Source organism: Castor canadensis, chromosome 15 (genome assembly GCF_047511655.1).
Source record: "Castor canadensis chromosome 15, mCasCan1.hap1v2, whole genome shotgun sequence".
Classification (NCBI taxonomy): Eukaryota; Metazoa; Chordata; class Mammalia; order Rodentia; family Castoridae; genus Castor; species Castor canadensis.
Window position 1 is genome coordinate 71,634,127 of NC_133400.1, and position 12,510 is coordinate 71,646,636.

Below are 12,510 nucleotides of genomic sequence, written 5' to 3' on the forward strand. Positions count from 1 at the left end.
TTAAAAAGCAGCTGCTAAAAGAAAATTAGAATCTGAAATTTAGGATGGAATTTGCCTATTTAGAGGTAAAGGTACAATACAGGATTGGGATCTAGTGTAGGAATTACATACTGATCAAGCAATAGCTGACCTAATTTGTGACCTTGGCTTAAATTTTTTAAATTATATTTTGCAAGGAACTTTTATAAGCCATTCAAGAAATGTTTTTTGACTCTACTCAGAAGCTTCTAGACATCATCAATAGCTATAGCAAGGTAGCAGTATACAAAATCAACATAGAAAAATCATTAGCATTTCTATACACTAACAATGAGCAAACTGAAAAAGAATGTATGAAAACAATTCCATTTACAATAGTCTCAAAAAAAATCACATACCTAGGTGGAAACCCAACAAAAGATGTGAAAGACCTCTACAAGGAAAACTATATACTTCTGAAGAAAGAGATTGAGGAAGACTATAGAAAGTAGAGAGCTCGCCCATGCTCATGGATTGGTAGAATCAACATAGTAAAACTGTTGATACTCCCAAAAGTTATCTACGTGTTTAATGCAATTCCCATCAAAATTCCAATGACATTCATTAAAAAGATTGAAAAATCTACCGTGAAATTTATACAGAAACACAAGAGGCCACGAATAGCCAAGGCAATACTCAGTCAAAAGAACAATGCAGGAGGTATCACAATACCTAACTTCAAACTATATTACAAAGCAATAACAATAAAAACAGCATGGTACTGGCACAAAAATAGACATGAAGACCAGTGGAACAGAATAGAGGACCCAGATATGAAGCCAAACAACTATAACCAACTTGTCTTTGACAAAGGAGCTAAAAATATATGATGGAGAAATAGCAGCCTCTTCAACAAAAACTGCTGGGAAAACTGGTTAGCAGTCTGCAAAAAACTGAAACTAGATCCATGTATATCACCCTATACCAAGATTAACTCAAAATGGATCAAAGATCTTAATATCAGACCCCAAACTCTTAAGTTGATACAGGAAAGAGTAGGAAATACTCTGGAGTCAGTAGGTATAGGTAAGAACTTTCTCAATGAAACCCCAGCAGCACAGCAACTAAGAGATAGCATAGATAAATGGGACCTCATAAAACTAAAAAGCTTCTGTTCATCAAAAGAAATGGTCTCTAAACTGAAGAGAACACCCACAGAGTGGGAGAAAATATTTGCCAGCTATACATCAGACAAAGGACTGATAACCAGAATATACAGGGAACTTAAAAAACTAAATTCTCCCAAAACTAATGAACCAATAAAGAAATGGGCACATGAACTAAACAGAACTTTCTCAAAAGAAGAAATTCAAATGGCCAGAAAACACATGAAAAAATGCTCACCATCTCTAGCAATAAAGGAAATGCAAATTAAAACCACGCTAAGATTCCACCTCACCCCTGTTAGAATAGCCATCATCAGCAACACCACCAACAACAGGTGTTGGTGAGGATGCGGGGGGAAAAAGGAACCCTCTTACACTGTTGGTGGGAATGCAGACTAGTACAACCACTCTGGAAAAAAATTTGGAGGCTACTTAAAAAGCTGGACATCGATCTACTATTTGATCCAGCAATACCACTCTTGGGGATATACCCAAAAGACTGTTACTCCAGAGGCACCTGCACATCCATGTTTATTGCGGCACTATTCACAATAGCCAAGTTATGGAAACAGCCAAGATGCCCCACCACTGACGAATGGATTAAGAAAATGTGGTATCTATACACAATGGAATTTTATGCAGCCATGAAGAAGAACGAAATGTTATCATTCGCTGGTAAATGGATGGAATTGGAGAACATCATTCTGAGTGAGGTTAGCCTGGCCCAAAAGACCAAAAATCGTATGTTCTCCCTCATATGTGGACATTAGATCAAGGCAAACACAACAAGGGGATTGGACTATGAGCACATGATAAAAGCGAGAGCACACAAGGAAGGGGTGAGGATAGGTAAGACACCTAAAAAACTAGCTAGCATTTGTTGCCCTTAACGCAGAGAAACTAAAGCAGATACCTTAAAGCAACTGAGGCCAATAGGAAAAGGGGAACAAGTACTAGAGAAAAGGTTAGATCAAAAAGAATTAACCTAGAAGGTAACACCCACGCACAGGAAATCAATGTGAGTCAATGCCCTGTATAGCTATCCTTATCTCAACCAGTAAAAACCCTTGTTCCTTCCTATTATGGCTTATACTTTCTCTACAACAAAATTAGAAATAAGGGCAAAATAGTTTCTGCTGGGTATTGAGGGGGTAGGGGGGAGAGGGAGGGGGTGGAGTGGGTGGTAAGGGAGGGGGTGGGGGCAGGGGGGAGAAATGACCCAAGCCTTGTATGCACATATGAATAATAAAAAAAAAAGAAACGTTTTTTGAAAAACGTAGATTATTAAAATATATGAATGTAAATTATATTAATAAATATTGGGGTAAATCTCTGCAGAAATTGTCCAGTGATCATCTGTACGCCCTTTTCCATCTGTGTCCATTTTGACATTTAAATAACATCTGGGCAATTTAATAAATAAGCATTAATAAACAAAAAATTCCATTGAGATTTTATGGTTCTTTTCTCATTTTCTTTCAACATCATTCTGCATAATATTCTCTTAAAAATCCTCTTTCCGTGGCTTCTGAGGCTCTCAGCATCCTGGTTGTCCTCACCTTTTTCTGGTTGCTCCTCTTTGCCAGTTCCTGTCTGCCTGACCTGCCCTGAGCTCCTATTCTCTCTACCCTTCCCTTCCATACTGTAGGACTTCTGGCATCATCCCATCTACTCCATGGCTTCAAGCACCATGTTGGTGTCCACCTGCTGATCTGAGAGGTTGTCTGAACTCATCAACCTGACATATCCTGAAGACTATCCACACTCTGCTCTTCATCTAATCCTTCTCATCTCAGGTGTGCCCAGCTGATCATGTTAGAAAAACTTGATGTGCGCCTTTTCTCAACCAATCACCAAATCTTTTGTAATTTACCAAAACACCACCTCATCCACACCAACATCCTCTCTTGGTGGCCCTCCACATTTCAACTTCTTGCCAGCAAACTCTATTCACATGATGCAATCAAAATGATCTTTTAAAAATGCAAAGGCTGGGGGCCTGTGGCTCAAGTGATATAGAGTCCTTGTCTAATAAAGCCACCTGTCTTACTAAACTTTCATCCTGGTTCCCTCTTTAAGCCACCTCTTCTTATTCTTTTCTGGTGTCAATTTGGCAAGTTCTAGTTAAAGTGTATATAAAATGGCAAAAAAGAGAAGAAAACAGGAGGATAATGATGTTATAGAAAGTAAGAAGTGGGGAGAACATTTTAGAAAAGTGTGTGTCTGATTATAAGAAATGGAATAGACCAAAGGTTTCCCCCAAGATAGTCATCTCAAACCTGTCATAGAAAACAGGTGGGAAATTAATAAACAAAATATCTGGCATTTCCTTCCCCTTTAGGAACTTCTAGTTCTACTGACTTTTACCTGAGAGGCACTGCTGAGAAGAAACCCGTTTATTTATTGGGTTACAGGGGTAGACGCCCAGATAAAGTGGCTTCAGTTGCTGTGACAAAATCATTTCATTCAATTTTTTCTGTAGAATGAAATATTCTTCAGATAACTTTGATATCTAAAAAGAAGGTCATGGGTCAGATTAAATCAAAGAAAAGAATTCTAAGTGCTCCACTGGTAAATGGAGGTGACATGGGGTGGGGTGGGGTGAGGTGGGGTGGGGTGGCTGATTAATTCCTTATTGACACTCCCTGTGATGCTCATGTTCTTTCTCCAGGATCCACCCTGACTTTTGCACTCAGGTATAACAAAATCCTCACTTGACACAACCTTTCCCTTTGTTCATTGAAAATTGTTAAACACATCCTGCTACATGCACCATTCTATCTGGATCGAGTCCTTTCTGGGCCTCCTGGGACCTGCTTTTGCACTTACCATTCTGTTGTGACTGCCTCTCTGTTTCTATTCCAGGGAGCACCTATGCTGTCTTTGACTCTGTTAAGCCTCCCCTCTTCCTTTCCAGTCTTCTTAGCCTTACTTTAGTGCTACTTTGCTGGGTCTTCTCTTTCCAACCCACCTCCATGTGCCTCTGTCTTACAACACAATAACTCTCTTGCAAGGAAAGTGTGGATTCCATGCCCATGGATGGCCCCAGCCATCTCTCAGTAGATGACTTGGTAATTCTATTTATCCTCAGTATCTCAGTTGCACACAAGGTCTGGGTTCTAAGCCATGGCTTGATTATTGGAACAAGCAAATTTATACACCAAGGAAAGGAAGGATTACATGTACATAAAACTCACTATTTCCAGGTGATTAAAAAGTAGAACAGGAAGGCTAGGGAAATTATTCAATAGCCGATCTCCACTGAGGCTAGAGGTTGGGGATGCCTAGGCCTCACCTCTAGCACTAAGGCAGGGACCAAAGTAGTTCTTGTGCTTTCCTGGGGGCTCAGCCACCATCAGAGGAACAGAGTTTAAGTACTTAAGTGGTATTAAATAATCCTTCTTTGAGCTATTCCATCATAGCATTTCTTTTATCTCATATACCACTAATTTTCTAGGTAATTCATGCATTTCAGAGATGATCTAGTTAAAGTTTTCACTTTACACAGGATGAAGTAAAAGTGCTGACACATGAAATGATTTTCTTAAGGTTAAATGCCCAGAAAAAGCAAGCAGGAACCAGGATAAGTTGGTCCTTGTGATCTTTCCATGGCACTAATTTGTTGGAGGTTCGTGTGTCCCCATGAGATGTCCTAAAAGATATCACTTCCTATATTTGCCTCTAGAAGCAGCTGAGACAAACCTATGAGTTACATGAGCTATTCTCCAGGTGAGACTTTTTCTTTGTGCTTTTTCTTTATGATTCTTACTGTCCACAATTGCATACTCTCATGAGACTTTCATCTTCATCCAGCACATGCCTCACTATGGCTACATGTCTAGTTTTGATACCTTACTGTGTCTTTTCAACTAAAATTTGAGGCAGAGAGAAAACATAGACTTTAGAGTGTTTTGGAAACTTAAAAAAAATTTTTTTAGTGGTAGCCAAAGCTCTCACAGATCTTCTCTGCACTATCCAATCCCAGCATTTTAGTAAAGTATATAAATGGATCTCTCATGTCCTTACTACATAAGGTTTCTATCACATTTTATTGTATTTTTATCATAGTAACTTAGCATAGAAGTTCACAGCTACTTGAGTAGCATAATCCTCAAGCCATATTATTAAAAATGTCTCATAAAAACAGATAAAGCAATGTATCAGTTATTTATCAGCTATCTGTTTAGTTCAGCTATTGGGTAGTTTCCAGAGATTTTCACTAGTAAATAAAATGTTTACATACCTGTTTTGAAAAAATTCCCAAATCACATGCTTGTTTTTCTGAAGTTTCTTTTGAGTCTCTGTCATCCTTCATCTTGATATTTTGAATTCCTTCATGTTTTGTGGGACAGGAATACACATCGTGAGTGTTTTTTGCTACTTCTGTTGGTGTTGCAAGAATCTTTTGATTCTTAAAGGAAGGCGATATCCTGTCCTTCCTTAATTGCTGTTGTTGTTTAAAACCCCGGTATTTGCTCTGAATAAACACTGCAGCCTTGTCTTTTTCTTCCTGGTACTGTATCACGGGTCCAATGTGCTTCTCTGTGACTGTCCTGTGCTGCCAGTGGCCTGTCTCCTGACTGCACATGGGTGCATTCTGGGTAGTAACCACAGATGTCTTCTTTTCTTTTTCCGTCCAATTTGCATGTTTATAAACTGAACTTTGGCTAAGACTAGATTCCAAAGAAGCTTCATTCTTGGCTAACAAAAGCCCTGGGTAGCTCAACCTTTCTGATGTGCCCTTCTGTTCTAGATATGCTGCTTTTGATTCTTCAAAATTCCTTTCTTCCATGTACCTCTGGTAGTAACTCTGGCTCATCATGTCCTCCTTCTCCCCTTTCCTAATCTTACTGTTCTCTTCCAGGTCTTTGACATACTTCTTTTTGGGACTTTCTTCTGCCCAAGGGTCCCCCATGAGATAAAGGTTTTGATTAGCCTCTTCTTCATACATATTATTCATTTTCTTCTGAGTTTGATATCCTTTGTCATTAGTTTTGACAGCATTAATGGCTTCCCCTTCCTTTTTGAAAGTAGAAGTCTTTCCTCCAGGTAAACTTCTTTTATTATCTGGAGTGGGAATGACTGATTCATCAGTACACATTGCATTTTCTGTTTGTTTCTTCATAGAAGACTCCCTGTGCAAAACATATTGTGTCTGAACATATGATGACACCTAGACTAGAGCTTATTATTTCTTTTGACAACAGCTATGTCCTCATAATGTGGGACATAGCAAAACGAACAAAGAAAACTCAAAATAAAAATTTGTCAAGTCACATTCATCAAGTGCTTCCCAAAAGGTACTGACTACTGGGATGCTTATTCAAATAACAAGAAAACCAGTTTCAACTTAAGAGTGACAACTGGCTAGCATGTGAACAACCATACTTCTATTTAGTGAGATATCAAAATTCTCACAATTTAATCCCTTCAAAATATATCCTTTTAACAAGAAAGCACCTACAGTGATGAGATGTGGAAAATATGTCTCCTTGAAACCAGTGAGTATAGTATGTTCACTAAACTCACATACTATACTTCAACAAGCACTAAGTTTACTGATCATGGGAAGTATCTTGCAAAATTCAAGTTCAACCAGTGTCCTCGATACAGTTCATGATTGTGTAATACACTGGCCAAAATTTCACAGTTGCTACTTTGCCAATATCCTTACAAAAATGGTTTTCCCTGAACTTGAAGATAAGGAGATAAGGTTTTCTTAATAAACTTTTTTTTTTTTTCAGCCAAGGGCAAAACCCTTCCAAGAGCAACACAATCATGAAAAGGGTGTTTGCAGAGAGTAAAAAGTCATTGCTTGTCATTCTAATGCCTCTACTTGGGAGAAGTTTTACCCAAAATTTCAACTTGGGACAGGAGCCCGTGGGAGTTTTGGTCTTTTGCAATCTGTTTGTAAAGAAGAACTCTTCTTTGAGTCAAACTTCAAAGGGTCCACTGGGCCTCTATTTTCTCTTTTTTTCCTTCTTTTATTCCCTCTTTCTCTTTTGACGGGGTCTCATTATGTAGCTCATGCTGGCCTTGAACTTGCAATCCTCCTGACTCAGCTTCCCGAGTACCAAGATTACAGCTGTGCACTACCACCCCTGGTTTATTTTCCTAACTCTACTGGCCACTTCTTAGGCCTATTACAGTATCCACAGGCTTTTATATGGGAGGCATAACAGAATCCTGGGTGGATCAGTCAGTAAATAAGGTAGGAACCGGGAATCTCCATAATTTTGAAGAGTAGCTAAATTAGTATTTTGAATGCTTCCATAATAACCCTCAACAATATTTATATTTAATCAAAATACAACTAATAAAAATGCAGTCTCTAAATGACTACATTCTAAAAAATCCATCATAAGCTGGTTTTGAAACTTTAATGTATCTTACTGTTGACACCTTCTTGAACACACTGTTGAAGTTCCCAGGTCCACTCCATATCAGTGATCTGTCTGAATTCATGGTACCTGGGCTACTGCAGGACTTGGAGGACCTAAAGTCTAAGTGCAGTGACACTTCCAGGGAGAACCTTTCAGAGCTCCAGCTGGGAGGACTGGGGATCTCTCCTGACACCTGCTGGGCAGGCTTGTGGGACTCAATCTTTCTCCAGTCTCTAACTATTGTTTTCTAGGCCACTAATCATGTGCTGCTCAGTGAAGGGAAGAGGAAAACAAGAGTTGCAAGTAATTGGGGGAAAGGAAAGCCAGTTTTTTTTTTTTTTAAGGCAGAGTCTTGCTAGGTAGACTAGGCTGGCTTTGAACTCTTGATCCTCCTGCCTCAGCCTCCTGAGTGCCAGTGTTATAGACATGCACCACCCTGCCCAGCTGTATTTTAGTTATATTAGCACTAATTATATAAAGGAAGTTTGCCTTGCCTAAGTTTGCAATCTGAAGTAAAAAGAATTTCTGATCAGTTAACCAAACTAGTTCATACAAAATAGATAAATTAGAGGCCTTAGATGGAACCAGAAGTTGCAGAGGGCTGAGGGCTTCACAGCACAGGTTGTGGGAAGTTGGTGAGTACCAGGCCTTCCTTCCTTTCTTTCGCCAACCTTCCTCTGGACTTCCCTTGACTCCTTGCTTGTAACATTTTTAATTAATTTAAAAACTGATACATAAAAACACAAAATTGTACATATCAATGGGGGAACAGTGTGATGTTTCAGTACATGTAAATATTGTGTAATCGGGCTAAATATATCCATCTTCTTAAGTATCTATCACTTCTTTATGGTAAAAACATTCAAAATCTTTGTACTTCTTTTATGTTTGACTTTGTGGTCTTCCTTCTACGACAGTTAGTCTAAAAAAATGTTAAATTTCCCATCCAAGACCATGTCAGGACAGTTTCTTATTCACTCAAGTACCCTGAAATGGACATGTACCCTGAAATGCACTTGCGTATAGTAGATAAAAAGAATCTACTAGATGGAAAATTAATACTTAGTTGTCTTCAAAACAGAGCTGGAAGCAAATTAGTATCTAAATGAACATTAGATTTCTTCATTAAATGTAATAACTACAAATAGTAATTTAAGTCTACAAGTAATAATTTCTAGAAGTACTAAAATTAGTCCATCTTTCTTTCATTTGCAACCAGTTTATATTCTCTCAGATTCCTGACATACAGGAGTCACAAGTAATATCCACCCTCCTGCTCCTGAGGTCACTCTGAAGTATTTCACAACTAGTAAAATGGGGAAATGAATCATTTGGTCTCTTATGGCCAAAGACAAAGCACATGTATGTAGGTCTCTGAATACACAAAGAGCTGAAAACACCAAATGCCTCTACATTTCAGATAAACATTCATGCTTGTCAAATAAGAAAATGAGATTGGCCTGCTGATGTAGGGAGAGTGCCAGGAAGAGGTGGTAGAAAACGATCTTTGAGCTCATTACTGGCCTGATTGGGGATAAAAGAGTATTAGATGTGGGTGAGTGGGAAGAGAAGGCCAGCAGCATCTCTTTCTCTCTCTTTTTTTTTTGCAGTACTGGGGCTTGAACTCAGGGCCTTCACCTTAAGCCACTCCACCAGCCCTATTTTTGTGAAGGATTTTTCAAGATAGGGTCTTGCAAACTATTTGCCCAGGCTGGCTTCAAACCATGGTCCTCCTGATCTCTGCCTCTTGAGCAGCTAGGATTACAAGCATGAGCCACTGGTGCCCAACTTCTTTTTTTTTAAATCCTATTTGTTCATCCTTTCCTTGTTCCAATTCAGATATTAAAGACAAGGAGTTTTGGGTTCAGGCTGGAATGATCTCTCCCTCCTTGGAGAACCACTTACTCATCTTTTGGTCAATTTGTTTCACCACTTAGGCAAAATCTACATATTTTCCACTTTCTTAATCCCTACTAATCAAGGCAGGGTTTCTTCCTCCTTACCCCATTCAAGCTCTTTGCAGATTTTTAATAGCAGAGTCAACTCATTTCACTAGGAAATATTTTCACATCGTATTTCTTTTCCATGACACCCTGATCAATGTAAGAACAAGGATTTTGTTTCATTAGTCTGTGTTCCCACTGCCTGGCACAACGCCTGCTGAATAAGTAAATTCAGGTGCTTCTGATAATATACACACCAAGGCTTAGAATAAGAAAAGGCAGCTGGTTATTCTGACGTAGGGATGGATGACATAATGGCTATGAAGGCCATGGGAATGAATGAGAGAGCCCAAGGACATTATTTAGTTAGGGAGAGGAGGCATTTTTATCAAGGGGTTGCAGAACTGCAGAGAGAGAGAGCAATCTTGTAGAAGGCAAAGTGGGAGTAAAGCGTAATCATCAATGTGAGAAGCCAACAAACTTCCAAAGAAGAAAAGAACAGAAAAGTGGCCCCTGGGTGTTCACTGACATTTGATGTGTCAGTACCAGGAACCTTGTTGGGTAGGAGAAAGACTGTGAACATTATTCTGTGCTTTATAGATTTGAATAAAAAACCTGTCAAAATGGTATAAGGCAGAATATGATTATACCTTTTATTTTCAAAGTTCTTCTTGTAGTCAAATTCCCGATCATGAGTCTGCATGGTTGTTACTACTGTGTTTTTCTTGTCAATAATTTCTTTTCTTTGTTTCCTGGCTAGATGTCCTCTTGTAGCTGAAGCACACAAGGCCCCAAACAGTGTTAATGTTAAGAAGTAAAAGGGCATTATTTCAATGAGTGGAAATAAGTAACTTAGACCACTAATGTCAAAGGAAAAACAGGGAATTAAAGATGCCAAATAGAATGGTTTATTTTGAAAAAAATGTGATTCATAGCTTTCTAGATGAAAGCTATGGCCATAGAACTAATGTACCTTTCACATTAAGGAGAGGACTAAACCTTGGAACTAAAATGACACAGATGAGCAAAGGTGATGGCAAAGCTTACTCCTCTGCTTAAAGTTTGTAGCAATTATTTTTCTTTTATTCTTCCTATGCTTAGCTGTGCACGGGAGAAGGTCCTTATTACCTAAGTGAGCCTTTTGGACATTGTGGTCAATTATCTGTGGAGCTAGACATATTACAGAATTCACAATTTTAAATTTCATTTTGTTTTAGAAGGGTAACATGGAGTGAATATATATTCCCCATGTCAGGGTAGCACCTCATGATCAAACTCATGAATATTTCCTCAGAAAAATAGAGAAAACAAAAGCAAAAAGAGAGGATATTTTAATTGTGTAAAATCAATAGAGGACTATAAATAACCTCACTTCATATGAGGACATGTTTCACTGCCAAATGAGTTATGTAAACCTTTTTTTCAGAGCCTTACAGATTTCAGAATTGTGTATAAAGGCTTAGATTCCAAATTACAAGATCTGCATTTTGATGTGCTAGTGAGAAGTTAATGGCTTAAAACTTCAAAAAAGATGAGGCTCCGTTCACTGATTGATAGAACTGGGACTGGGACATGAATCTATTGAAGGTTAACTATTTCATCCAATGTTCTTCAGGACATGGCTGTGCACTAGAAGTGGATCACAAAAACTGATTTAGTGGACCTAATTTAACATCTAGAAAAGAAATGGAACAGACTACAACAGAAAATGTCAGAGTGCACTGCTTGTGGTGTGGGGTGTGTGTGTGTGTATTAGGTTTCTAAGTAAAATATATTGTGTCTGGCTAAAAAAATAAAATTGAATAACACTGTTCCAAGCCATGCTTGGCTCTAAATAGAAAACAAAATTCAAATACATTTTAATAAAAATTTGTGAAATTAAATATGATTATAGATATAATTTCCCTAGAGTTAACAGAAAGAAGTGGATGCCCTTAACAAAATAAAATTTAATTAAGTTGTCAAAAGTTATGACAAGTGTAACCTTTGGAAAAGTATAGGAAAAAATCTCATTGTCTGTTGAGTTATCATACTGTAATATGATTCTTGAGATCTGTAATTAATTTAGTCACTTGTCATACCTTATACAATAGGTCAGAATTATTTCATTAATCTGTGCCAGAAAATTTAAAAATTATTTAATTTAAAACAAAATATTCATTCAAATATTAAAAGTGTCAATCATTAAAACCAATCTGATTTAGCATTTGTATAGAGAAAATATCAAGACAACACAGGCTTGAGTAAACACGAAGCTATATGAGAACTAGAGCATATAAGAAGTCTTACAAGTCTGACTTTAACCCAAATGTAAAGATCCCATTATGCTTTGTTGTAGTGTGAGGTGGTCTGAGTGGGTACCTGACTGTATTATTATAGCACTTTCTTTCCTTTTCTGCTGCATTTTTTGGTATCTTCTTGAACTCAAGAAGGCTCTGACACAGGCTTGTATCAAAATAAGCTTGTCAATGGCTTCCTTTCGCATTAGATTCAACTGTTCCACATGATAATATTTCAGGAACACCTAAAAAGAATTAAAATAAAATACAAATGAAACCATGGTAGGCAGATGAGAAGTGGTCATGTGCTGTGCTTTGAAGAACAGACTGCATGCTAATCTCTAGATTTTATAAATCACTGTCTTTTGTTTCTTTGGCCTGGCTGATAGTAAAGATTTTGATGTTTGAAGAAACTTTCCTTAGTCCAGGACCTGATGGATTCTCACCTGAATTCTACCAGACCTTTAAAGAAGAACTAATATCAACCATCCTTAAAATTTTCCATGAAATAGAAAGGGAAGGAACACTGCCTAACTCATTTTATGAAGCCAACCAGACAAAGATACCTCCAAAAAGGAGACCTATAGGCCAATATCCTTAATGAACATCAGTGCAAAAATCCTCAATAAAATAACGGCAAACAGAATCCAACAAAATATCAGAAAGATCATTCACCACGACCAAGTAGGCTTCATCCCAGGGATGCAGGGGTGGTTCAACATATGAAAATCAATAAATGTAATATACCACATTAAGAGAAGCAAAGACAAAAACCACTTGA

At 38.0% G+C, this 12,510-nt stretch overlaps 1 protein-coding gene across 1 annotated transcript in view; it reads right to left on the bottom strand.

Moving 5' to 3' along the window:
• Myo3a (myosin IIIA) overlaps positions 1-12,510 on the bottom strand; it is a 205,286-nt gene that overhangs the window by 24,466 nt on the left and 168,310 nt on the right. The window contains exons 26-29 of the mRNA XM_074056480.1: positions 11,812-11,974; positions 10,101-10,224; positions 5,368-6,259; positions 3,492-3,636 (exon numbers count right to left, since the gene is read on the bottom strand). Coding sequence (XP_073912581.1) covers positions 3,492-3,636; positions 5,368-6,259; positions 10,101-10,224; positions 11,812-11,974 — 1,324 coding nt within the window. The remainder of the gene's footprint in view (positions 1-3,491; positions 3,637-5,367; positions 6,260-10,100; positions 10,225-11,811; positions 11,975-12,510) is intronic.